This window comes from Babylonia areolata, chromosome 8 (assembly GCF_041734735.1).
Source record: "Babylonia areolata isolate BAREFJ2019XMU chromosome 8, ASM4173473v1, whole genome shotgun sequence".
NCBI lineage: Eukaryota > Metazoa > Mollusca > Gastropoda > Neogastropoda > Buccinidae > Babylonia > Babylonia areolata.
In genome coordinates this window covers 17,902,747-17,929,975 of record NC_134883.1, presented here as the reverse complement: position 1 = coordinate 17,929,975, position 27,229 = coordinate 17,902,747, and the positions used below count along the sequence as shown (strand labels likewise).

Genomic DNA, 27,229 nt, shown 5'->3' with positions numbered 1-27,229 from the left:
AAGGTGTACTGGAAAAAAATTAATGGCTGGCTGGTGGTGGTGTAAAGTCCTTGTTCGTATGTGGGATTGAACCAGTGGGCTCTCGCTGCCTAGTTTGACACATAACCACAAGGCCACCGCTCCACATAGGAGGCACGGAGATCCAGAAAGGCTTGAGGAAAACCAGACACAGGCGTCATTGTCCTGTCCTCCCCACCGACCGCAAAACTGTCTCGCTCTCATTTGATTACTTTTCCTCATCCTATTTCATTTTATTGCTTTATTTATGTTTATGGTCCGCTCGAAGAGACTCACCAGCAAATTGTGCAAGGAGTATATCCTGACTAACTCCTAATAGTCACATTTCTTTAACGTTCTCGGTGGGTTCGGGGAGGATGGGATAAAAAAAAAAAGTATTTGAAAAAAAGCCACATAATCTGGTAAGGTGCCAGAGGGTCTGTCAAAAGGAAGTGAGGGGGGGGAGGGGGGAGTGGAGGTAATGAAAAAAGTATTAAAAGCAGCCTCATAATGTGGTAAGGTGTCAGAGGGGCTATAAAAGGGAAGTGAGTGTTAGAGGGTGGGGGGGGGGGGGGGGAGGATCTAGGGAGGAAAGGTAGGGGATGGGAAAGGTAGGGGATTGGAGAGAGGTTCTTTCTTGATAAGCTGTTCCGGTGAAATGGCGTGGCGTGACATGAGGAGGAAGCTCTATGGTTTTCCTAGGAGGGATGGGGGAGAGGGTGTGGTGCGGTGTGGGGGATGAGGGGTTGACCTCCCGGTGAGGATGGGTCCGGCACCCATACGACCCCCTGTGTCCCTGGACCCCATTGCTTTTCCCTGCTTGTCTGCCGTTACTGGGGGAACCAACAGACTGGAAATAATTCATCTACCTAAGCTGTCTACACACTTGATCACGATATTATGTTTTGATGAGATTTTTTTTTTTAACCCTTACCCCCTGCCCCCGCCCCCCGTCTCTCTCTGTCTGTCTGTCTGCCTTTCTCTCTGTCTGTCTGTCTGTCTGTCTGTCTCTCTCTCTCTCTCTCTCTCTCTCTCTCTCTCTCTCTCTCTCACACAGCATTAGTGGTCTAATGCTCCAGCCTTCAAAAGAGTGGTGATCACATATGCTGCCTCACGGATAACCTGTTTCCCTCCGGCATATTGACTGGGTGTTCTGGTGTAAACTGCTTCGGCATCACATCCCTTCCTTCGCCTACCCCCCACCCCACCCACCCCCCCCTCTCTCTCTCGCTCGCTCTCTGTCGCTCTCTCTTGTGTATGTATTTGTTAAAACCAAACAATCCATACATATCTATCTATCTATCTGTCTATATGCATATAGACAGATATTTTCGTAATAGAAAATTGATGGTCTGTGTTGTTTTAACGATCTCTTGGCACACGCATACACGCGCGCGCGCAAGTGAGGGCATACATACGCACGTACGAGTGTGCATCTACTCGTATTTGGAGGTGGATAAAGTGGCAATTTCTCACTACAACAGAATGAATGAATGAATGAAATATAAATTTCATTGTTTAGTTTTTGCATTTTGTGATACGCTCGTCAGCTTCGTGATAAGATTACGAGATGTATTGATTGATTGATTAATTTCGCCTAATCGTTGTTTCATGGTTATGTTCCATTCTGTGCGCTGTGAGATGTAGCACCAGACGAACTTGTGAACTGTTGGGGAGGAAAATATATTGGGTTTCTTTTTCTTTGTGTGTGTGTTTTTTTGTTGTTTTTTTTGTTTGGTTTGGTTTTTTGTTTGTTTTAATGCACAGGAACATCGTGGGGATTCGGTTTGTGGTATGATGCTCCTTTGGAAGCATGTCTGATAAAATGTGTACTGAAAAAAGTCGAAATAAAAAAAAACAAAAAAACATCACAGCAAGGCTTCCCGTTCCACCAGAACGAGTGTGTCGGAGAAAACGGGGCCCCTGGTGGTGTTTTTTGGGTTTGGATTCTGGATTTGTGTGCGGTTCAAGGACGTGGTTCTCAAGAATTCCCTCCTCCAGTTCCAGTGAGTGAATGTGCGGCCATTTTCCTCTCTGCTTTCTTCTGTCTCCTCTTTCAGCCGCCTCCCTCTCGGCGTGTCGTTTTGTGTCTGTCCCGTTTCCCTCTGGCATTGAGTCAACGCAGATTGTTTGAAAGGCTGTTTGTGCACAACCCCAAGCTTTCCTGCAGTGCAGAAATGTTCATTTGTTTGCGCGCAGTTTTGGACTCCTTTTATTTTATTTTATTTTATTTTTTGAAGACCCCCCAAAATGTTAACGCAAACAGTAGAAAGTTTGCTCTCTGTTTCTCTCACCCTCTCTCTGTGTTTCTGTCTCTCACACACATTCTCTCCTGCTCTTTCACACACGCGCGCGCTCGTGCGCACAGACATGCATACATGCACACACATACTGATGCACAGACGAACGGATCAGAACGAACCGCATGATGTCTCTCTCTCTCTCTCTCTCTCTCTCTCTCTCTCTCTCTCTCTCTCTCTCTCCCCCCTCTCTTCCTTCTCCCCCTCTCTCTCCTCTCTGTCTCCTTTATCTCCCCCCACCCCCTCAGACTCTCCCTCCCTCTCTTTCTCTCTATGAATCTCACTCCCTATGTGCAGCATTTCTATCTCTGTTTCTCTTACTCCCTCCTGCTCTCTCTGTCAGTCTTGAATTTGTGGGTTCGCCCTGTTCTCTTCAGTACTTGCATTCGTTCTTTTGTGTTTTTTGTGTTTGCCCTGAGGGCTAGATGTTGGAAAGCATATTTTCCCTCATTCCACTTCCCTTGTAAAAGAACATTCATTCATTCATTCTCTCTGTTTCTCTCACCATCTGTCCTGCCACACTCTCTTCCCTCCACTAAGAAATTCTAGCCTCATGTGGATTTGTGGAGGGTTTTGTTTGTTTTTTGTTTGTTTTGGTTTTGTTTTTTGTTTTTTTATTTTATTTATCTCCCCCTCCCTCCCCCCGTGCAGTGCATTTAATAAAGCTGTCAGCCTCGACCTGCCACCACTGTGACAGCCCGTCATCAGAAAATGCACGTGGTCTGATACGTCCCATTCTTCGTGACATGCGTGTCACGTGTTGACGGGTCGTGCGTCCGCTGCATGCGCTGGGAGTGGTATTGTGGCTACTTGGTGGCTCCATGGAAACTCCTTGATTGGCTACAAGCTGTCTGAACGTTGAACACACCCTGTCTTGTTTTTGTCCAGTAGTATGCCGCTGTCACGTATTCGACGGTTAGTTACCTTAGAATAGCAAACATCGGAAGAAAAAGAAAAACAAAAGAAAGAGGGCACACATTTATCTGTAGGAAGATGTGGTTTTAATGCAGGCAGATTGGCGTTGCCCCTGTCTACATGGAAGTCATCGTATTGTCAATGATGGTGCTGTATGTGTGTGTATGCGTGTGTATGTGTGCGCGCGCGTGTGTGTGTGTGTGTGCGTGCGTGCGTGCGTGCGTGTGTGTATTTGTGATAACTTGCGCAACAATTTGTCAGTGCAAAAAAACTTTTGTTTACATCAAACATGTGTTTTAGAATCTAGACGGCATGCTTGTCAGATGAACGACGCTGGACATGCCATTAAAGAATGTTTTGTGCAAAAGCCAGGCGGTGGGGGAAAAAAACCTTGAAACATGTAGGCGTAATGTATTGTATTACCTTTTACCACAACAGATTTGTGTGTGAAATTCGGGCAGCTCTTTGCGAGAAAAGCGCGTTGCAAGCTTTTGTCGATGCCAAAAAGTTTATTTCAAACTTAGCGTTTTTACATCTGGACATTTGAGTTCGTCCTCGGGTTTGTTGTTCGATACACTTTGAGTTTGAGAACGGGAAAAGAGACTCAGTTGATTGTCAGGAGAGCCCGAAAGGACCTCTGTGTGTGTGTGTGTGTGTGTGTGTGTGTGTGTTCACTTGCGTGTCTGTGTGTGTGGGTCTTCAGTTCCGTCAGTAACTACTCTCACTCTCTCTCTCTCTCTGACTCAGTTATTGTCATGACAACCCGAAAGGATATGCGCACTCATTAAATAGAACAGGAACAGTCTTTGTTTTCGGTCAGCAGTAACTAACCGCACCCCCACTCCCGCCCCACACACGTCTCTCTCTCTCTCTCACCCACAGCTCCTCCCCACTCCCCACACTCCCCCTTTCCCTTTCCGCCCAGCTCCCCCTGCCCGCCTTTCCATTTACTTGCTGGGGGTCCTTCTCCCCTGCACGTTCCCCAAAGATGGATAAGCCCGGCTTCTGTTTGTGACTTGCCTCATTTTCTGTACGACCTGGGAGAAGTAAAAGCTGATCGATAGTGAAAATCTCCGGAATGAAATGCAAAGCCAACCAAGCTTTCCGGCCTTCTCCCCCTCTGTGCATATCCCCCCTCCCCCCTCTCTGTCTCTCTCTGTCAGTCTCTTCCCCCCCCCCCCCCCCCTCTCTCTCTCACACACACACACACACACACACACACACACACACACACACACACACACAGGTGCCCGTGCATGGAGAGTTAGTGGAAGAAGGTGTTTCTTTTGCCCTGGACAGCTGCTGGTTGTATCAAAGAACGCCTTTGTGAGCATGTCATCAACGCTTACTAAAACCGAAATCTCCATGCAGGCCCTGTGAATAGGACGGGGAAAGGGAAAGGGGAGGGAGGGGGGTGGGAGAGAGAGAGAGCAGCCGAAATTTGAAATGAGTTTTTTTTTTTTTTTTTTTTTTTTTTTTTTTTTTTAAGAAGAAACTAAAAGTTCAGAGGCCACAGTGGATGGATGGAAGAGCCATGTATGTCTCCACGCCACATTTCAACGTGTACTTGGAAGTTAGTACATTATGGTATGCAGTCATCATGCAGGTGTGGTGAAGCGGAGGCGAGTGTCCGCGGGTTCGAGTCCATTATATTCCCACACCGGGATTTTTTTTTATATATTTTTATTTTAACTCCCTCTTCGAACTAAAAATTCAGCAGTGGTCGGAGCGGTAGTCAGTTGGATGAGAGGATAAACCGAGGCCTCCCGTGTGCAGCATGCATTTATCGCACGTGAATTTCCAAGGACTCGGAGGTGGACGAGGGGGTAAGGAAGGGGGGAGGGTTGGGGGGGGGGGGGGGGGGGAGCAGACCTAGAGCCAATGTGGTGGCGACGGCATGAAGACTTAGAACAAGTGTGTGCGTGCATGGAGAGGGAACTGGTGGGAAAGGGGCAGGGGTGGGGGCGGGTGGGGGGGAGAGAGAGAGACTAAGGGAGGAGATGAATGAAAGTGGATGACAGCATACTAAGAAGAAAAAGAAAAAAAAAAGGTATGTGTGTCGCTGATGTTAAGAAAGAAACCTGTCCAATACTAGTTCCATTAACATGGAAATCCTTAATAAGCTTCTCTTCCATTTCTATCACGCACTGATGTGCAGGACATTGCTCTACATAGAAAGGGAGGGAGGCACTGATGAGTGATTGATCTTTTTTTTTTCTTTTTCTTTTTTTAATAAATACATCCCCTACTCCTACTTCACCCCCCCCCCACCCCGAAGCTTTTTTGTGATTTCTCTGAATAATGATTTAAATAAAAATTCATGACAATTTCTTCTCATTTTTTTTTCTGTGAGGCGTGGAGGGAAGTTGGGTTGGTGGGGATGGGGAGGGGGGTTATAAATGTCATGAAATAACACGGTTCTTTTTGAATTTTCTGTCGTCAGTCTCTCGTTCCCAATCTGCTGGCGGACCTCTTCTGTCACACTGAGATCCTACTTACGTCTTAGTCTACACTCTCCACCTCCTCCGCCATTATCTCGCTACAACGGACCCAGATAGAGAGGGGGGTGGCGGGGGAGGGGAGAAAATAGAAAATGGCGAAGTATTAGCTTGACCGAGCTGGTTAATCGCCCGAAAAACACTGGCCTGGCTTCTGAGGGCGAGGGGGTTGGAGTGGGAGGATCGGTACCGGAGGGTGGACGGGGGTGTTCGATAGTTGTGGCTATATGAGGAGATATGTGGCTATATTATATGGGGAGGGACTCCAGCAGGCTACTCATGGCGTGCCTCAGCAGACTGTCTCCTTCCGCCCCAGTTAGCTCTCAACACGCTACAGAAGGGGGACAGCGTTAGGGGTTTCTGGTTTCCGCCACCCATGGCTTTGCAAGCTTCTAACGTTGAGGAAGACAGAGAAAGAGGTGTGTGGAGTTAGACAACAATACAAGAATTCACAGGACTGGAGCTGACGGAATCCTAGAGAGCAGCGGAGGACCAAGGCAGGCGGAGGAGAGTGGTGGCGCTGTCTTCACTGCTGTTGTGCCCCAACGACATCAGCACAAGTCGAGGGCAATACATGTGTAGGTGAAGGTTAATGTTGGGCTTGCTTACTGTTGGCGATAACTATCTGCCTTTGCGGTTGTTATAGTTTGTCGGAAGTTTTGACAGATGAGAACCTATGTGTCATGATTGTCTCCCGTAAGTTTCTCGATAGATTGAGCACGTGTGGCGTTATTCTCCTGCCCAATATACTGATGGGTTAGATGACAGGTTCTGGAAGACATGTCCTGGCAAGATCTGGGTTTTGCTTCCACTTGGTTGGTATGACGGGCTGTCAGGGGAGTTAATTGTGCATCAGTGCAGGAAAGTGCCTGGCCTGGGGATGCCCGTGGGCTCTTAGATATGTATAAAAAAAAAATAATAATAATAAAAAAATTTAAAAAAAACCCAACCAACCAACCAACAACTTAGTATTGCCCCACCTTCTGGAAACCCTGTGCAAGAACAGTTCACGTTTTCTGCTGCTGTCTTTGTGTGTTGGTTTCCACTTTTCTTTTTCTTGTCTCTTCCATCTGTATTTTATATCATATTGGTCAGTTCATCTGTTTATTCAATGATTTATTCATTTATTAATTATTTATCTTATAAAGCCTTGAATACTTCAAAGCGGCATTCTTACTACGTCGTATTCTCTCATCTCCCCCCTCCCCCCCCGCCTCCCCCAGCATATACACACACACACCACGTTTCTCTCTCTCTCTCTCGCTGTCTCTCTCTCTCTCCTACAGTTCTCCTCTCCGATACTCCCCCCACCCACCACCCGCCCCCTTACCTCCCCTTTTCCCCCTCCCCCACTGTGTCTTTCTCTCGTTCTCGTTCATATTTCTGTCCTAACTCCCCTGCCTGATTGACACTTGGTCTTTTTGAGATTGTCATCGCGCTCACCTCCCCCCCTCCCGCTTCCGCTTCCCTACTCTACCCCCTCCCCCCCCCCTCTCCCGCCCTGTGCACTGCCCCCCCCCCCCCACCCCCTTCCCTCCCCCTTCGCACCCCCTGCCCCTTCTCCCTCCTGAAGCTTATTGTCATTGGCAGCAAAAGATGGTTTTGAAGTCTGGAACCCAAAGCGGACGCGGTCCTGTTGTGGCGCGTGTTGAAAGAGGCAGGGAGCGGAAGGTGTTGTGTGTGGCTTCATCGGTTTCCTTCCTCACACCCTGTGCTGCCCATTGTCTTCAAACAGCAGCGCGGGGGCCGATTTCATTTCCGCCACTGCTTGTATCGGATGCCCCTGATCTTTCCGCTTTACTTTCTTTCTTTTTTTTTCTTTTTTTCTTTTTTTTTTTTTTTTTCTCTCCGCCCTCCTCCTCCAACTCCGCATACCGATCCGCCCCCTCCTCGCCCACCCCTTCCCTGACCTTCAAAGATGGGCTCGTGGCCGACGTGAGGAGGGGTGGGAGAGGGGGGTTCCAGTCTTTGATCTTTTTATCATGGTCCGAGTCGTCAAACTTTCCCGCCCCATCCCACCTTTAACCTTCTGACGCCGCAGCAGACTTCCTGCAGAGCGAGAGAGAGAGAGAGGGGAGGGCTGATTCGTGGAGGTCGCTTCTCTTCCATGCTGACAGAACTGGGAGTCATAATGAAAGAGAGGCGGGGAGGTGGGATCCATTTCAATTAGAACAAATGGATGGTGTGATGCGAGCCAGGGAGAGAGGGGGAGGGGAGGGGTCAGAGTCGACTTACGACACAATCGCGTGTCTGTCTCTGTCTGTGAGCAGGCTGGTTGGCAGAGGGGTGGGAGGGGGTGTCTCGTGGGGAAGTAAGGAAGAGAGGAGGGGGAAGGGGAGTATTTAGGTGAGATGGGTGGCCCTTCACATCAGACAGCCAGAGAACGTGTAAGTAAGTTACACAAGTACGAACATTATTGTTTGAATAAAATAGGCCAGGGTTTCCTGTTGTTAAGATCTGTTTCTCCATTCAGCCATTTGTCACTGATGGTCCTTCCTGGCTACGCTGGCTTGGCAGTTCTTCTGAGGGGGGTCAAGACAAAGTTAAAAAAAAAAATTATTGAATAGTTGTTTTTTTGTTGTTGTTTTTTTGTTTTGTGTTGTATTACTGTATGACAACATATTTTTCTATGTGGAATGCAGATTTTTTTTGTCTGAATTTTGTGTATAATGAAAGATTTCTTGTCAGGTTTCTGACTTAAGAAATTTCTCGTGGAGTTTATGTATGTCCTTTTAGAATTATTTGAATGGGATTTTGGCACCAGATTCATTGAATATTGCTGTTGATTGATGTGTTTTTGTCGGATGATAAAAGATCCGAGATCATCTGGTCACACTTTCGTCAAGTGAAGCTGCCTGGTGAAGATCCCATCTTGCTCATGACGTCTAACAGATTCAGTCACCAGATCAGCTGGTTTGTCTCGTGATGTATAGACTTGCCATCAGACTGTGTGGGTGTGGTCGTAATATTTTATTTTGGAAGTTTTCTCACGTGTCGGTATCCAGCGTGTGGATCGTTACTGATGGTTTCAGTGGAGCCGAACCCGCTTTGGCTTGCCAGCACGATCTGTCCCGGTGCATAATTATATTGTCAAACTAATACGAGAGAGCCCAGCACAACATGCATTCATTATCGGGATGTTTTGAGGGGTTTGTTTTGCGTTGATTTTGTTCGAGTTTTGTGGTGTTTGGTTTTCTGTTTGACCCACTGTTGTGAAGTTGCTTCAGTCGTCAGTCCCGATGCACTGTCTCATCTAGACCATTAAAAAGAACTGCTTCACCGTGTGTAATGAGGAAAATATTGTGGACACCTCCGATAATTTGAGGGAGCCAGGTGTGATTCCAGATTCATGACACCACACACACAGATCTCCTTCCATCCTTTGCAGTGACACGCTGGCTGAACTAAGGTGGGCCATGTGGGCTGACCGTTGTAAAAAGCTACCACAGACAAAAAGCGGCCTGTCTTTGGAGGGGGATTGTTTCCTGATTGGGGTTTCCATACTGACTGACTGACTGTCTGTCTGTCTGTCTATCTGTCTCCCTCTCTCTTTCTCTCTCTCTCTAACACACACACACACACACACACACACACACACACACACACACACACAGAGCGAGAGGTACAAATGATGACCTCCAGACGTAACACGTGATCTAAAGACACCTCCAGGGAAATCATGGCCAGAATTGCACTCTGCCAGTGTGCGTGTGTGCTTGCCAGTATGTGTGGTGCATATATGATGGCTTGTGTATGTGGAGAGAAGGGGGTGGGGGGTCTCATCCTTTCCGTTTCTCCCTTCTCTTTCTGTCTGTCTGTCCGCCTGCCACCCTCTCTCTCTCTCTCTCTCACTCTGTCTCTGTCTGTCTCTCTCTCTGTCTCTGTCTCTCCTCTCTCTCTCTCTCTCTCTCTCTCTCTGAGAGTGTATGCGTTCATGTGCGCCGACACGTGTGTGTGTGTGTGTGTGTGTGTGTGTGTGTGTGCTTTCCAAGCAAGCAGTCATGTTTCGGGAAACGGGACTGGCAGATTCTTCTTCCTCTTGCCTCTCTCTCTCTCCTCCCAGCATCCCCAATTCCTCCCTGCAACCCCCCCATCCCCCAGGCCCCCCAAAACAAAAAAAAGCAAACAAGCAGAGCAAAACAAAACCAACAGAAATCGTCATAACTTTTATTTAAATGTTTTTGAATGGTGTGACTGCAGATAACTAAGATGATGCTGTTGATGTCCGTCTCTTTCTATTTCTCGGTCTTTGTCTGTCTGTCTGCCCCTCGGTCGGTCGCTCTCTCTCTCTCTCTCTCTCTCTCTCTGAGTCTCTCTCTCTGCTTTTTCTACCTCATCTCCATCCCCACCCCAACCCCCGCTTAATTCATATGCACGCTCCCACTTTCGATGTCTCTCTCTTTACAGTCTTTTCTCTCTCCGTCTCTGTCACACACACACACACACACACACACACACACACACACACACACACACACACACACACACACACACACACTGAGAGAGAGAGAGAGAGATAGAGATGGTTGCGGTCAGTATGGTGGCTACTGTTGGCGACAGTCATGGATCTAGACCCCATCTCCCTTTTCCCTGTCCTCTCTCCCCCCTCCCTCTGTGTGTGTGTGTGTGTGTGTGTGTGTGTCTCAGCTCTCCACCCCACCCCCCTCTCTCTCTCTCTCTCTCTCCCACCTCCGTTCACTCATAAGCCAAACCCGTGTGGACACCGAGCCTCACCCAACGTACACAACATAAATTGCTGTTGTCATCGGGCGACAGTTTAATAAGTCTCTCAACTAACCATTCCTGGCAGAAAAGAACTCTGTTCGCCCCTCCCCCCACCCCTGCCCCCTTCTCCCGCCCCCTCTAGCTTTCCCTTTCCTTTCCTCTTTTCCTTTCCAAGTCGAATTGAATTGATGTGCCTAGCTTTGCCGGGACTTAGATGTATATTAGTGGCTGGCCCATGCATTGTGTTATCCAAAGAAGCGGACTTAGCAGCGGAAATGAAATAGCGGGGTTATAACTGAGCTAAGGGAGGAAGTGGAGGGCAGGTGGCAGTGAAGGTGGTGTCCCTAATGTCAGGCAGGACAGAGATCGATACAGGCCGGAATAAACCTGATGATTTCTTGTCATCCTCGTCAACTTTGATCTGCGAGGGACAGCGACTTAGAAACTGAAGATGAGGGAGGGGAAGGGGGAGATGGGCGCGGTGGGGTTGAATGGGGGGCGCGGGGGGGGGGGGGGGACGTTTTGAGTAAGTAGGATGAAGTGAATCGTGAATAATAATCACGTTAACAATAGCGCGCATTTACATTAAATAGCGTTTACCTTGCGGCTCTCAGCGCGTGGGATTTTGTTCCGGGGAATGGTGTTTTGCTGATGCTGTTGCTGCTTTTTTTTTTTTTTTTTTTTTTTTTTTCTCTCTCTCTCAAGCGTGTTGTGTTGAATACACGAAGTACCGGAGTATAGACATTTAAGTGTGTGTATTCGTATTCGTTGTTGTAACGATGGTTGTTTTAAGGATAGCTTCGGTCATGATGCCATTATCGGTCTAAAATTGTCTATGACAGCGTCGTGCCTTGCATGCAGTCTAAAATCATCTTTGTGGCTTAAACGGTCTTGTTTCCCGTCCCAAATGTCTTGCCATGGATGTTATCGCAGAGACCCAGGCTTTGACTTACGGTGTACCCGACAAACTGGGGGAATCTGGTAAACAGCTTTTCAGTGCGGCGTCCCAATGATTTTTCACAGTAAGAGAGCAGAAGGAGAAGAAGTTTAACCACTCAGAGGTTTAGAAAAGAAGAAGAAATATATATTTTATGTATAGTCATGACTTTTTTATTTATATTTTTAGAGTCGCGAGCCCATTCTACTACAGTATCGGGACAGCCCAGCCCCATCTGGCATCCATGGCATCAAGATGATGGCTGTTGTCATTATTATTATTACATGCACACTTAAGCTTGATTAAATACAAAAAAATCCCATGTAATGGACCAAACACTTGTTCAGATGTCATGGGCAGAGATGAGGCGGTGAGGAATGTTGCGGATGTAAAAAAAAAAAGATATGCTTGCTTACATGTACGGGTGGCAATATGAGTGAGAGAAAGAGAGAGAAAGAAAGGTGGTTGAGAGAGAAGAGCGCTCAAGTGCTAACGCCCCCCCTCACCCCCATTTCCACCATTGCCCACGCCTCCCCCCCCCCCCCCCCCCCCCCCCCCCCCCGTCAGTCACGGGAGTATGCTGTGGAATGCTCTTTGGGGATGAAAATGCAATCATCCCTGAACAATCCAATTTCATGAAGGCAGCAAAGCAATCTGCTGTGTGTCTCGGGGAGCATTTTTTCGCCCCCTGAAAGCTCCAGAAATGAAGTTAGCACATTTTGATTTTGATGATTTCTTCTTCTTCTTCTTCTTCTTCTTCACCGCCCCACCCTCGTCTTGGTTTTCGTCGCCGCCCTGATTGTCGTCGCCTTTGTCGTTGTTGTCATTGTCGTCGTCGTCGTCTTCTCGATCAGTTCTATTCCTCCAGAATGGGGAGGGAGGGACCGTGATGGGTGGGTTATTGGGGGAGGGGGGGGGGCGTGATCAGGAACTTGCTGCAGGCTTTTTTTTGGTGGCTGGGATAATGAATTGGCCGTGACAGCAGTGGTGGCAGAGCTCTCTCCGTGTCTTGTCTGGTCCTCCTTACCACAACCCCCCCCCCCCCTCTCTCTCTCTCTATCTATCTATCTCACCTTCTATCCCTCCCTCCCTCCAGTTCTCTCTTGAAGTCTTTCAGTGTGGGATTCAGAGCAGGTTGCTTTTCTCTCTCTCTCTCTCTCTCTCTCTCTCTGTCTCTCTCTCTCTCCCTCTCTCTTGCCATTTTTACCAGAATGACAGGAACTAACTTTTAGTTTATTGTTTGAATGGATTTTTACCTGACAAACTTATTGAGAAAATGCATTGTCATTAAAAAAAAAAAAAAATCTTTTTGGTGTGGGGTGAGAGAGAGAAAGAGTTAGTTGTCTTCTTCTGTCACGGTTTTTCTCAGTGTCTCTGCCTGCCTCTCTCTGTCTTTCTGCTTTTGTCCTTCTGTCTCCGGTGCCCACATACAACCCACAACACCATCTTTTCTGTCCTTCCGTATGTCTCATCCTCTGAACATGTTGTTTGTTTGTGGAATGATAAAACGTATTAATCTTGGCTTCTTGCCTTATTTCTTGTTCCAACAGATTTTTCACCATACATATCAGACTGTCTTCCAGGTAGAAAGTGCATTGGCAACTTTTTCTTTGACTGTTTCCCTTTATACACACACACACACACACACACACACAGACACGCACACACACACACACACACACACACACACACACACATTCACTCTCATCTCTGTGTGTGTTTGTGTCCTTGTCTGTGTGTATGGATTTGTGAGTGTGAGAGAGAGATGATAACACAAAGAGGAAAAACAGAATTCAGCCAAGTAGGATACATAATAGAATATATAAATGTGTGTTTTTGATAATTTTGAACAAACACACGGACAACAGGAATGTAGTCAACATTTGTGCATATAGATACTAGGGCATGGGCACACAACATTGATAACATGAATTTGTGGGTGTGATGACTTATTTCTGCATTGGTGCAAGTGATGGGAAAGAGAGAGAGAGAGAGAAAGAGAGAGCAACAATGGAACAAGAAAAGAGACATGATGATGATGAAACATGTTGAGGTTGAACAAAAAAATTACAGTGAAAATTCAACAACAACAACAACAGCAACATAATTAGATGAGAGACATAATGAAACATGATGAGCTTGCGTTCGAACCTCCCCAAAAAGTAAAGTTACTATGAAAATGAATAAGATAAAAAGAAAGAAAATAAGGGCCTCCAATTGCACTGACAGTGCCACCTTGTCAGCACACTGACTGTCTGAAAATGGGAACCAGGAAAATGTAAGGATTTGGGGAGAGGGAGATTCAAAAACACCATTAATTTGTTCATCCCTCTCTCAAGGAAATGATCTGTTTGAAAGTTGTCTCATCAACATTCATGAGGGATTTTTGTTCCACAGAGGGTTGGGGGGAAGGGGGTGCACATGAATTGCCTTCCTTCCTTTTCACTTTTTTTCCTGATTCATTTTCATTTTCATTTTCGTTTTTCTTCCTTCCTACCCCTCCCTTCTTTGTGTGGCTTCTTTGGTGGAGGTGGGTCAGGTCACAAAGCCGTGCCGGCCCCATCGATCCTCACACCCCTCCATCCAGGATTCAAAAGATGCTAATTCATTAAATTAGGATGAAAAGGGGGAAAAGCAAGGGTGGAGAGATCGAGATAGCAGGATAGAGCTTGGGTGAGATAGATACCAAGATTTCTTTTCTTTCTTTCTTTTTTTCTCTTCTTTTTTAATGTTTTTTTTTTTATACCTCTATGGTTGGTCATCTCCTTTTTCTTCTTTTTTCCAGATAGGAACCATTCAGAATTTTGATAAGTTTATACAGTAGTGTGATGTGTTCTTGCTGTGTTTTAACTGAGTCCCCATGCAGGGTTATTTTCAGACTCGAGACGGAGATATAAATATAGATAGAGTAAGGACTGACTACCCTCTTTTTTGTCTTTAAAAAAAAAAAAAAAAATATATATATATTATATAAAGCAAAATCAGTCAGCCAGGACGAATCACATCCAGCTTTTGGGATTTTCTAGATGCTCCCCTCTGGTCGACGGTACAGAAGTATAAGGACAAAAACCAATTGCTTCACCAATAGCTTTTTCCCCAAAGCAGTCAATGCCCTCGCTCTTGAACAAATCCAGTGTGATAAATAGAATTATGCAACCAACAACCATCTACCTGAATATCTAGTCATCAGCCCCATCCACATGTAATATGCAGCGTCTGTTCAGACGTGTGTTTGTGTGTGTGTGTGTGCATGCGTGAGTATGCACAAGTTTTTATATTGATATGCACTTGTATGTATCTTATTTCTACTGTATCTGTGTTTGTGTATGATTTTCAATTTATGTTCTTATCTTATGTATCCAATATTCCTTGTGACCCCGGTACACTTGGTAATAAAGACGTGTTCTGTTCTATTCTATTCTATCTTGTTTGTATGTGTTGAGTGGGCTGAGATATTGTAGTGGTATAATTGACGAGCCTGTGGATGCACAGTTTATTTCCAGTTGAATGAGAAAAGATTTACTGTTGGATTGGTTTGCATTGTAATTGTATTGCATTGCATTGTGTTCTATTTCATGGACTTGAGCACTCAGAGAACTGAAGCCAACACCCCCCCACCCCCACCCCACCCCTTCCCTTTGGGGTGCCGGAGATCTTTCAGTATAAATAGCATCTCCACCTTCTGGAAATTCTATGTTAGAAATTTCCTCTTGTCTTTTGCTCTCTTTCTTTCTATACTGTTGTGTGCTTTTTCTGCCTTCGTAGTCCATTCCCCTTTCTGTTTTCTATTGAGCAAGCCTTGACACTTTTTCTCTGTTCCGCAGTCTATGCTGTACTGTCTGTGCTGTTTTGCTCTGGCGATTTAGTAATGAAATTGTAAAAACTAGAATGGGGACTAGATGTCCGTTCTGCAGCGTTATTTGCCTATATGGTCTTTTTATATATTTTTTGTTTGGCTTTGAATTATTGTTTTTTTTCCTTTTTTATGATTTTTTTGTAATCTGGGGATGATAATTTAAGCAGAAGGGCTGACATTCTCAGCATAGCCCAGTCTTATTTGGCCTGAGGAGCTAAATGGTGGGGATACTGTGTCATGAACCCTTGTTTTGTGGGTTTGTCTTTTTCTTGCTTTTGTTGTTGTTGTTGTTGTGACAGTTTTGTGTTGACGTGGTTGAGCATTTTTATGGTTTGACAGTCCTGATACGGGCCCTGTGTGTTTGGCTGGACGATAAGCACACAATAAACAATGAAAAAGAGGACTGAAGGTGATGGTGGTGGTGTGTGTGTGTTGCAGGTGTTGTCCATTTTTGCCTTTGCCACCACCACCTCCTTCAGCTCCTCCTCCAGCTTCAAGGTGACCTGCAACACTACTGCCGTTGAGTCCGTCTCCTTCGAGTATGGCTACCCCTTTGAGTGAGTATCCTTGCCGCCATTTCCTCTTGGCTACCCCTTTGAGTGAGTATCCTTGCTGCCATCTCTTCATGGCTACCCCTTTGAGTGAGTATCGTTGCTACCATCTCTTCATGGCTACCCTTTTGAGTATCCTTGCCACAGTCTCTTTATGGCTATCCTTTTGAGTGAGTAATCTCTTCATGGCTACCCTTTTGAGTGAGTATGGCTACCCCTTTGAGTGAGTATTGTTGCCGCCATCTCTTGATGGCCACCCTTTTGAGTGAGTATCCTTGCCGCCATCTCTTCATGGCTCCCCTTTTGAGTGAGTATCCTTGCCGCCATCTCTTCATGGCTCCCCTTTTGAGTGAATATCCTTGCCGCCATCTCTTCATGGCTACCCTTTTGAGTGAGTATCCTTGCCGCCATCTCTTCATGGCTACCCTTTTGAGTGAGTATCCTTGCCGCCATCTCTTCATGGCTCCCCTTTTGAGTGAATATCCTTGCCGCCATCTCTTCATGGCTACCCTTTTGAGTGAGTATCCTTGCCGCCATCTCTTCATGGCTCCCCTTTTGAGTGAGTATCCTTGCCGCCATCTCTTCATGGCTCCCCTTTTGAGTGAGTATCCTTGCCGCCATCTCTTCATGGCTCCCCTTTTGAGTGAGTATCCTTGCCGCCATCTCTTCATGGCTCCCCTTTTGAGTGAGTAATCTCTTCATGGCTACCCTTTTGAGTGAGTAATCTCTTCATGGCTACCCTTTTGAGTGAGTACTCTCTTGATGGCTACCCCTTTGCCGCAGTCTCTTCATGGCTCCCCTTTTGAGTGAGTATCCTTGCCGCCATCTCTTCATGGCTCCCCTTTTGAGTGAATATCCTTGCCGCCATCTCTTCATGGCTCCCCTTTTGAGTGAGTAATCTCTTCATGGCTACCCTTTTGAGTGAGTAATCTCTTCATGGCTACCCTTTTGAGTGAGTAATCTCTTGATGGCTACCCCTTTGCCGCAGTCTCTTCATGGCTCCCCTTTTGAGTGAGTAGCCTTGCCGCCATCTCTTCATGGCTACCCTTTTGAGTGAGTATGGCTGCCCTTGTGAGTGAATGTTGTTGCTGCCATCTCTTCATGGCTACCCTTTTGAGTGAGTATGGCTGCCCTTGTGAGTGAATGTTGTTGCTGCCATCTCTTCATGGCTACCCTTTTGAGTGAGTATGGCTACCCCTTTGAGTATTGTATTCTTGCCGCCATATCTTCATGGCTACCCTTTTGAGTGAGTATCGTTGCCGTCATCTCTTCATGGCTATCCTTTAGAGTATCCTTGCCACAGTCTCTTCATGGCTACCCTTTTGAGTGAGTATAGCTATCCTTTTGAGAGAGTATCGTTGCCGTCATCTCTTCATGGCTATCCTTTAGAGTATCCTTGCCACAGTCTCTTCATGGCTACCCTTTTGAGTGAGTATAGCTATCCTTTTGAGAGAGTATAGCTACCCTTTTGAGGGAGTATTTTTGCCACCATCTCCTTCATGGCTACTCTTTTGAGTGAGTATTGTTGCTGCCATCTCTTCATGGCTACCCTTTTGAGTGAGTATGGCTACCCTTTTGAGTGAATACTGTTACTCCCCCATCCTCCCTCTCTTTATGGCTACTCTTTTGAGTAGAGTCTTTTTGACTATGGATACCCTTTTGAATGTGTTCAGACCTTTGACTGTTGGTACTCTTTTGAATGAAAACAGTTCTTTCACTATGGATACCCTTTTGAGAGAGCACAGTCCTTTGATGTTGATTAGCTCTGGAAGTGATTAGCTCTGGAAATATAGCATAGTCAGGTATGGAACAGGTATGCAGATAATTACACTTACCTGCTCATTGTGATAAGCTGAAGCAGTGTTCTGATTTCAGTCATATGTTGTGACGCACTGGGATGGGCACTAGCTGTCCATTCTGCAGTGTTGTTTGCCTTTATGGCATATTTTTATGTATTTTTTGGTTGGCTTTGAAGTTGTTTTTTTCTTTTTTTACAATTTTTTGTAATCTGGGGGCGATGAAATATATGCGGAAGGGCTGACATCCTCAGCACGGCCTAGTTTCATTTGCCCAAAGGAGCAAAATGGTTATGATAATGTGTCATGGACTGTGTTTTGTGGGTTTGTCTGTGAATTTTTTATTTTCATTTTGTTTTTAGATGTAACAAGTTTTGTGTTAATGCAGATGTGCATTTGTATGGTTTGACAGTCACTGATATGATGGCCCTATGTGGTCGGCTGGACTGTAAGCAACAATAAACAGCAAACAACCACAGAGCCAGTAATTGTGGCGCATGTTGTTGCAGTCTGGAAGATGTGTGCATCAACAAGCCGGTGTGCAACAAAACGGTAAAAAACTATGAGCCCGTGTGCCTGCTGGCAGGGGCCAAGTCCTCGGCCGAGTTCTACGTCTTCGTCGGCGTCATCGTCATGCTCTATTCTCTGGCAGCTCTGGTCCTCTACATCTTTTTTGATGACCTCTACCGCAAGAACAACCTCATCATCGTTGGGGTAAGACAGGTTGAACGGTTCATGGGTGTTTTTTTTGTCCCCAGCCCCCGAAAAAATGTGTGTAACTGCTTGGGTGAGGTGTGTTTCAGGAATCTTAATTCCTGAATCTGCAAGACCAAAGAAAGAAATAAACCTCCTGCAGAGTATGTGGCACACAGAGAATCCTCATTGGCCATTGACTCCATCACAAGGCATTTCGTCAAGTTCAAACCTAAACTTTTTCATAATCATCAAAACAATGATGATGATGATTAAAATGGCGACGATAATGATACTAACACAGATCATAAAGATCTGTGATGATTTCAAGCTGTCATCTGTTGAGCTAGGAGTATTAACAAGAAAAAGGAAGAAGAAGAGCACCCAACCACACACCTTTACACACACACCCACAGATACATGATAATTGATAATGTTCCAGTCATGCATTTCAACATTCTTGATCAGTCTGCGTCATGTGTAACACCCTTCTGTTTTCTCAGACCAGAGACAAAAATCACATCTTTCTGTGTGTGTGTGTGTGTGTGTGTTAATATACGAGGGTCATTCAATAAATAAGGTGAATTTTTCGGTATAAGGACTTCTAATACAGATAGAAGCTTACTTTTTTTTTCTTTTTTTTTCGTTTTTTTTTTTTTGTTTTACTTCTTTTTCACAAGGATTTAATTTGTTTTGCAGATTAAAAACAAACTTTGAGAGTTTTGGCGATTAACAAAGATGGCCGACCAAGAAGCATGCTCCAGGATTGAACAGCGGTCAGTTATGAAGTTTTTGGTTGCTGAAGGGTGCAAACCAGTTGAAATTCATAGGAGAATGTCAACTGTGTATGGTGCCACATGTTTCAGCCGAAAAAATGTCTACAAGTGGGCTAAATTGTTTAAAGAAGGACAGAGCAGTGTTGAGGATGAAGACAGGCCTGGAAGGCCTACAGAAGTGAGGTCTCCTGAGGTGATCGAATCAGTCAATTACCTCATTCAGTCTGACAGAAGGGTGACAGTGGATGACATTGCAAGGACTTTGAGCTTATCTGTTGGGACAGCACACAAAATTGTCCATGATGACCTTGGCTACTCGAAGGTCAGCTGCCGGTGGGTGCCAAAGATGCAAGGCCTCACACAGCAGCCCGAACGGTGCAGACCATCAACGAGCTGGGCTGGGAACTGCTCCCTCATCCCCCTTACAGCCCAGACCTTGCCCCTTCAGACTTTCACCTGTTTGGTCCCTTGAAAGCATGCACGAGAGGCACGAAGTTTGAAAGTGACGATGAAGTCAAAAGTGTTGTGAGCGACTGGCGGAGACATCAGTCCAAAGATTTTTAAGCTGAGGGAATACGGAAGCTTGTGCACAGATTGGAAAAGTGTGTGACAGTGCTGGGAGACTACGTTGAAATTTTTTTTTAAAAAGTAAGCTTCTATCTGTATTAGAAGTCCTTATACCGAAAAATTCACCTTATTTATTGAATGACCCTCGTACAAAGTGATGCAGGCAACTTTGTATTTTATCCTCTCAGAGACAGTGGAAGAACACACCACTCCTGTCTTGCCATTGTTCCTACTGTACTGGCTTCATGTCTCACACTGAATGTAGTACAGTATCAGCAATGTGTAAACAAGTCTGCCCCTTTCCATCTCTGTGACTGCCTTCACCTCTCACCTCTACACTTCTTCCTCTTTCGCTTCTTCAGATCTGTGCACTTGGCTCTTTCATGTCTGACCTTAAAACTTAGCTTTTTCATGTCTGCCTCAACACCTAGCTCTTTCAAGTATGGCCTTGAAACCTTGCATTTGTCATGTCTGGCCTTAAAACTCTTTCATGTTTACCTTAAAACCCTGTTCTTTCATGTTGTCTGAATGCTTCCTGGACATTCAAAACTGGATGACTCGAAATAAGTTACAATTGAACGCAGACAAAACTGAAGCAATGATCATAGGAACTAAACAAAAACTCTCTTCATCACAGCTGACAAAATCAAACTTGGCAGTACATCCATCCCTCTTTCCAGCTCAGTCAGGAACCTCGGCGTTGTCCTTGACAACACACTGTCCATGCAAAAATTTATCAGTCAGACATGTCAATCCTGCTACTGTCAATTGTGACACATCAGTTCCATTTGGAAATATCTGTCCACCGATGCAACATCTAGACTTTTTGTTTCCCTCATTCTCTCTCCTCTTGGCTACTGTAACTCCCTATTGTCTGGTTTGCCTGCTTCATCCATTCAGTCCCTTCAGCGCATACAAAAACAAAACTCTGCTGCCCGACTCATCCTCAGAAAGAAAAGATCTGAGCACATCACTCCTATTTTGCAACATCTCCATTGGCTCCCTGTCTCACACAGGATAAAGTGTAAGATCAGCACTCTATGTTATAAATGTATTCACAAATCTGCCCTTCCTGTCTTTGTGGCTGCTTTCACCTCTACACTCCATCTCACTCTCTACAATCGGCTTTGGATCCACTCTGTTTATGCATTCCCAGATTCAAACACTCCACTGTTGGATGCCGTTCTTTCTCTGTCTCTGGACCTTGTATTTGGAATGAACTTCCTCTTTTGCTTCGTCAGGTCTCCGCAATCAGCTCTTTCAAGTCTGGCCTTAAAACCCACCTCTTCACAAGATAGCCTCCCTCCCCTACCTCTTCCTTGTCTTCAGTTTCTTCAGTTTTAGAGTTATGCATGTGTGTGAATGACTGGTGCGAAAGTGCTTAGATTTGCCTGTGCACAAGATTCAGAGCTATATAAATACCATTATTATTATTATTATTGTCTAAAAACCTAGTTCTTTCATGTTTGGCCTCAAAACCTACTTGTTTTATGTCTGGTGTTAAAGCCTGGCTCTTTTTGTCTGGTCTTAAAGACAAGCTCTTTCATGTCTGGCCTGAACACATAGCTTTTTCTTCATGTCTGGTCTTAAAGCCTACCTCTTTCATGTCAGGCATTAAAATCTAGCTCTTGCCTGTCTGGCTTTAAGGTTGAATTATTTCATGTTTAGCCTTAAAACCTCTTTCATGTTATGCATCAAAAGCTAGCTCTTTCATGTCTGGTCTTAAAGCCTAACTCTTCAATTCCTGGTCTTAAAACCTACCTTTTCTATGTCTGACCTTTCAAGTCTGGCCATTAACCTTACCTCTGTCATATCTGGCCTTAAAGCCTGCCTCATTGATATCTGGCCTTAAAACCTAGCTCTTTCATGTCTGGCCTGAAAACCAATCTCTTTCATGTCTGGCCTGAAAACCTTTTTACCTCCTTCATGTCTGGCCTGAAAACCAATCTCTTTCATATATGGCCTGAAAACCTGTTTACATTTTTCATATGGGTCTGAAAATCTTTTTACCTCTTTTATGTCTGGCTTGAAAACCTTTTTACCTCTTTCATGTCTGGTCTGAAAACCTTTTTACCTCTTTCATGTCTGGCTGAAAACCTTTTTACCTCATTCATGTCTGACTGAAAACCTTTTTACCTCATTCATGTCTGGCCTGAAAACCTTTTTGCCTCTTTCATGTCTGGCCTGAAAACCTTTTTACCTCTTTCATGTCTGGCTGAAAACCTTTTTACCTCTTTCATGTCTGGTCTGAAAACCTTTTTACCTCTTTCATGTCTGGTCTGAAAACCTTTTTACCTCTTTCATGTCTGGTCTGAAAACCTTTTTACCTCTTTCATGTCTGGCTGAAAACGTTTTTACCTCATTCATGTCTGGCTTGAAAACCTTTTAACCTCTTTCATGTCTGGTCTGAAAACCTTTTTACCTCTTTCATGTCTGGCTGAAAACCTTTTTACCTCATTCATGTCTGGCCTGAAAACCTTTTTGCCTCTTTCATGTCTGGCCTGAAAACCTTTTTGCCTCTTTCATATCTGGCTAAAAACCTTTTTACCTCTTTCATGTCTGGCCTGAAAACCAGTCTCTTTTATGTCTGGCCTGAAACCTTTTTGCCTCTTTCATGTCTGGCTAAAACCTTTTTACCTCTTTCATATCTGGCCTGAAAACCAATCTATTTTTCATGTCTGGCCTGAAAACCTTTTTGCCTCTTTCATGTCTGGCCTGAAAACCTTTTTGCCTCTTTTATGTCTGGTTTTGAAAACCTTTTTACCTTTTTCATGTCTGGCGTGAAATCCTTTTTACCTCTTTTATGTCTGGTTTGAAATCCTTTTTACCTCTTTCATGTCTGGCCTGAAAGCCTTTTTACCTCTTTCATATCTGGACTGAAAAACAATCTCTTTCATATCTGGCCTGAAAACTTTCTTACCTCTTTTATGTGTGGTTGAAAACATTTTTACCTCTTTCATAATTATCTGGCTTGAAAACCAATCTCTTTCATATCTTGCCTGAAAACCTTTTTACCTCTTTCATGTCTGGCCAGAAAACCTTTTTTACCTCTTTCATGTCTGGCCTGAAAACCTTTTCACCTCTTTCATGTCTGGCCTGAAAACCTTTTCACCTCTTTCATGTGGGCCTGAAAACAGACCCCAAAATGGACCTCTTTCAGTGCTTGTTTCAAATTGTTACAACGGACCTTTGTCCAAAACAGCTCTCCCCTCCTCTCCCTCTTTCCGTTCTACATTATCTCTCATTTTCCATTGGCTGATATTTTAAAGTTTTTTGTTTTTTTATCCATCTGAATCTGAGTTATGCATGTGTGGTGTGAATGACTGATATGAAAGCACCTTGATTTGTCTATGGCAAGATTAAGCACTTTGTAAATGCCTTCATTATTATTGTTGTTGTTGTTATTTTATTATTTTCATTATTATTATTATCAGTATTCTTCTTCTTCGTTCGTGGGCTGCAACTCCCAAGTTCACTTGAATGTAAGCAAGTGGGCATTTACATTTATGACTGTTTTTACCCTGCCATGTAGGCAGCCATACTCTGTTTTCGGGGGTGTGCATGCTGGGTATGTACTTGTTTCCATAACCCAACGAACACTGACATGGATTCCAGGATCTTTAACATGCGTATTTGATCTGCTCGTGTATACACATGAAGGGGGTTCAGGCAAAAGCAGGACTGCACGTAAATTGACTGGGAAGATTAGAAAAATCTCCACCATTTACCCACCAGTCACCGTTACAGAGATTCAAACCCAGAACCCTTAGAATCAGCATTATTGTCATCATCATCATCATCATCATCATCATCATCTTCATATTCTGTCTGTCCCCTGTCAGGACTTTGTGGCCTCCATTGTGCTGACCCTGCTGTGGCTGATTTCGTCATCGGCCTGGGCAGCCGGCCTGTCGGACGTCAAGGAGTACACCGACCCCAAGGAAGGGGGCTTCTTTGACGTCAAGCGCTTCCCGGAATGCAACCCTGGCAACAAGTGTGAGGTCACCAGCGTGGGCAACTACGGAAGTCTCAACGCCTCTGTGGTGAGTTGTCGATGCTGTCCAGTTGCGGGCAGCGCACATGGGTGGATTCCCACGGCCCTCTCATTCGCTATGTGAGGAACACAGTCTATGCTGCCGCACTTAATTGTTTTGTAAAAAAAATAAAAATAAAATTTTAAAAATTCAAAGAAAGGAAATTAAAGAATAAGCAGGTTAGCACATATATAGACCTAAGAGACTGGGGGAAAATTTTAACACCCTTAACCCACAAGGTGTTGATATATCAGGATTGAACCCAAGACCCTCAGATTGAAAACCTAACTCTCTGACTGCTAGGCAATCACCCCCATCTCATCAGGTCTAAAAGGGAAGAAAGAGAGAGAGACAGAGGAGGAGAGAGAGAGAGAAGAAAAGACAAATTAGGGAGTGCAGAAAAAGAGAGAAGAACAAAAATCAAACAAAAACATTGCAAAAAAAAAAAAAAAAAAGCAACTGGGCAGAAAAGCCTTGTGAACACTGACCTCCCATCAAAAGAAACAGGCCACCCTGAGATGGAAAGATGAGCGAATACACAAAATAAAACATCCTTGACAAGAGTGTATCTGATGAGGAGGAGGAGAAACGACATGACAGTCAGCGGTGAAGAGAAAGGCAGCTAATGGAAAGAAAACATGAGTATCTCTCTGGCCTGGTTGATGCTGGGACATCATTATGACAGGAAGTGTAGAGTACAGCCTTGTCACATAGCCCCCTGCCTAAATGGGCCTCTATAGCAGTATCCTCATCATCATCATCGTCATCCTCCTCCTCTTGCATCAGCATCAGTATAAAGAAAAGTCTCAAATTATGTGTGGCCTTTCATGCCCTGCTCTCATGGGGACCTGTTTCGATACCCATCCACTTCTCTGCTAGGGGTGAGTCTTGTCAAGGTCTTCAGTGTCTGCGGATTCATGGGGGGCTGTTGTTGGAGGGGCGTGGTGGCAGTCTCCACTCTGGGGGAGACCCTCACTCAGTCTGGCTTCATGACTAAGCCATTATTGTTGTTAGTATGGGGCTTAGTAGAAGGTGTCCTAAGTATTTCAAATCAGAACAGGCACTACCGAACACCATCGAAGTGACTCAGCAGCAGTGCAGGGTCTCCTCTGTTGTGTGACCTCCTGGCGACCTAACATCGATTGTTCCCTGTGGACTGCCAGTGCTGGGACTGAGACAAATGAACCCAGGTGTGGCCGTGTGTGGGCGACTCGGAATAAGCGGCGTGGGAGTAATGCCACTGAAACGGTGCAGATGATGGGGCAGCAAAAAAAAAAAAAAAAAAAACGAAAAAAAGGAAAGAAAACAAGAGATGGTCTGTGCAGCCCCAGAGTATGAGACAGCCCACGTAACCGACAGTCCCACCCCAGAGTGTAAGACTGTCCATAAACCTTCTGATTGTGTTTTTTCCCCAGAGGCCCTGAGATTTTGTTGTTGTTGTTGTGAAACAAAAGTTGCATATCTTTTGAGATATGATACTGAAGTAAAAGATGACTGCTGTGGCTATGGAAAATTACAAACAGAGAAAGTTTATAAAAACAGAAGGTTGAAGGTTGTAAAATAAGACGCATTTTTGGTAAGAGGTGTCCAACGTTCCAGACCATGGGTCAGTCTTTAGGGACTGTGTTAATTGGAAATCTATATTTTTAAATAAATTAAACGTTTCTTTAATACACTTTCTCCATATATATATCTTTTTAGAGCTCTTGCTTAAAAAAAACAAACAAAAACCCTCAAAAACCTAGTTGTTGATAGTGAGATACACTCAGGCAATGAGACTATTTGATGGCACTTTGATAAGCTCAAGATCTGCCCCTCCCCTTCTCTTTCTATTCACTTTGTTGTGTGTGTGTGTTCATGCATGTATGCATGTGTGTTTTGTCAAGTGTCTGTCTTTTGTTGCTAAGATTCCTGCCACAGCTTCACAAGAAGTGAAAAGTAAGAGAAATGCCATTATCACCTTTTTTTTCTTTTTTCCCCCATCAGTTTTATGTGGCGTGGGGTTAAAAGTTGAAAGGGGGGGTGGTAGTATAATGAACTGGGTACTGGAAAAGTGGCCTGCCTGAGTGCATATGCTTTGAATGTGTGTGTTTGTGTGTGCGTGCGTGCATGCGTGTTTTGTATGTGTGTGTGTGTGTGTGATGATGATTGTTGATGTTTTCATATTTTTCCATATATGATTTATAAATTAGAAAGAAAAATATAAAAACAAACCCAACATTTGTAGGCACTGGCGTATTGTTCTGTTTGATGAAATATAAAAACAAACCCAACATTTGTAGGCACTGGCGTATTGTTCTGTTTGATGTGAGGCCTAAAGAAAAACAAGACATATCAACGTTGGTGAGTCAGAAAACGTTTTGAACTGAGCGTTTTGAAAGTACTGGGATATACTGCTGTGTAACATCGTAGGTGAGGATATGTTCAGGACGATATTGTGTTCACAGAGGCAGGACAGGGATATATTGCTGTATAGCAAGATACGTGTCTTTCGGCTGTACCATATTCTTAAAGCATTTACACACAGATTGTGCTCATTTAGACATAAGACATACTGCAAGACATACCATATAAGACATCACAGGTGAGGATATGTTCAGGGTGATGTTCCATTCACGGATACAGGGCTGGGATATATTGCTGTATAGCAAGATAAGTGTCTTTCATCTGCATCTAAAACATAAAACATTTACACACATTTAAACAAATTATGCACAATAAGACATACCATAAAACATAAGACATACCATAAAACATTAGACGTCAGGACATGTTCAGGGGTGATGCTTTGTTCACAGATGTGACATTTGTGCAAAGTTCAGCGGCGTGAAACAGGTGTGTGTCTGGCTGTTTGCACACAGATCTTTGGGTTCCTGAACATGCTGGTGTGGGTGGGCAACCTGTGGTTCCTCTACAAGGAGACCACCTGGTTCAAGGTGCAGTCCAAGCCCCCGGCAGGCACCCCAGGTATGCCCTCTGACCTTGACCTTGACCCACAAAAAGTGTGAGCCTTTCCTAGCGTCAGCGCACTTTGCCTCATCCTGGGATGATCCTGCTCAGGCGTGTTTAGAGTTTGGGGAGGGGGCTTTTAACAGCTTGGGCAGGATAACTGTGCTGAACTCTTTTTTTTTATTTCTTCTCTCTTTTTTTTCAGACCCCGGGATGCAATCTTTATCTTAACTCTTCTGCAGGCCTGTCTTTTTGATGATGATAACAGTTTCAGTGTGGTTTTTTTTTTTTGGCAAATCTATTTCTGATGACCCCTACTTTAGCTTATACATGTGGAATTAATCACAAGCTTGTATGTGTGACTGAACTACTCTGCATATAAAACTGGCAGATTTCTGGTTAATCAACAAGCACATCTGGATCCAAGGATTAGAAACTGCTCTGTGCTTTTGACTTGCTTGCAATGTAGGCTGTAGAATTGTGACTACACTGTCAGGAAGTGGCACTGAGTTAGGTGTCAGCGCTTGGCAAGGGCTGTGGTGTGTGTGTGAACTGGATCTGGCCCTCCAGTACTGCACCAAGGGGGAGCTGCTTTTCACCTGTCTACCTACCTGTCTTTTTTGTGTGAGAACTGA

The 27,229-nt window shown here is 44.8% G+C and overlaps 1 protein-coding gene across 2 annotated transcripts in view; it reads left to right on the top strand.

The window, feature by feature from the left end:
* Positions 1–27,229, top strand: part of LOC143285071 (synaptophysin-like) — a 127,714-nt gene that overhangs the window by 78,559 nt on the left and 21,926 nt on the right. Inside the window, exons 3-6 of one of the 2 annotated variants that reach the window (XM_076592263.1) lie at positions 15,667–15,785; positions 18,085–18,289; positions 23,454–23,654; positions 26,507–26,612. In XM_076592263.1, coding sequence (XP_076448378.1) covers positions 15,667–15,785; positions 18,085–18,289; positions 23,454–23,654; positions 26,507–26,612 — 631 coding nt within the window. Of the gene's footprint in view, positions 1–15,666; positions 15,786–18,084; positions 18,290–23,453; positions 23,655–26,506; positions 26,860–27,229 lie in introns of those variants that run through there. The other variant, XM_076592262.1, reaches the window with a different exon arrangement.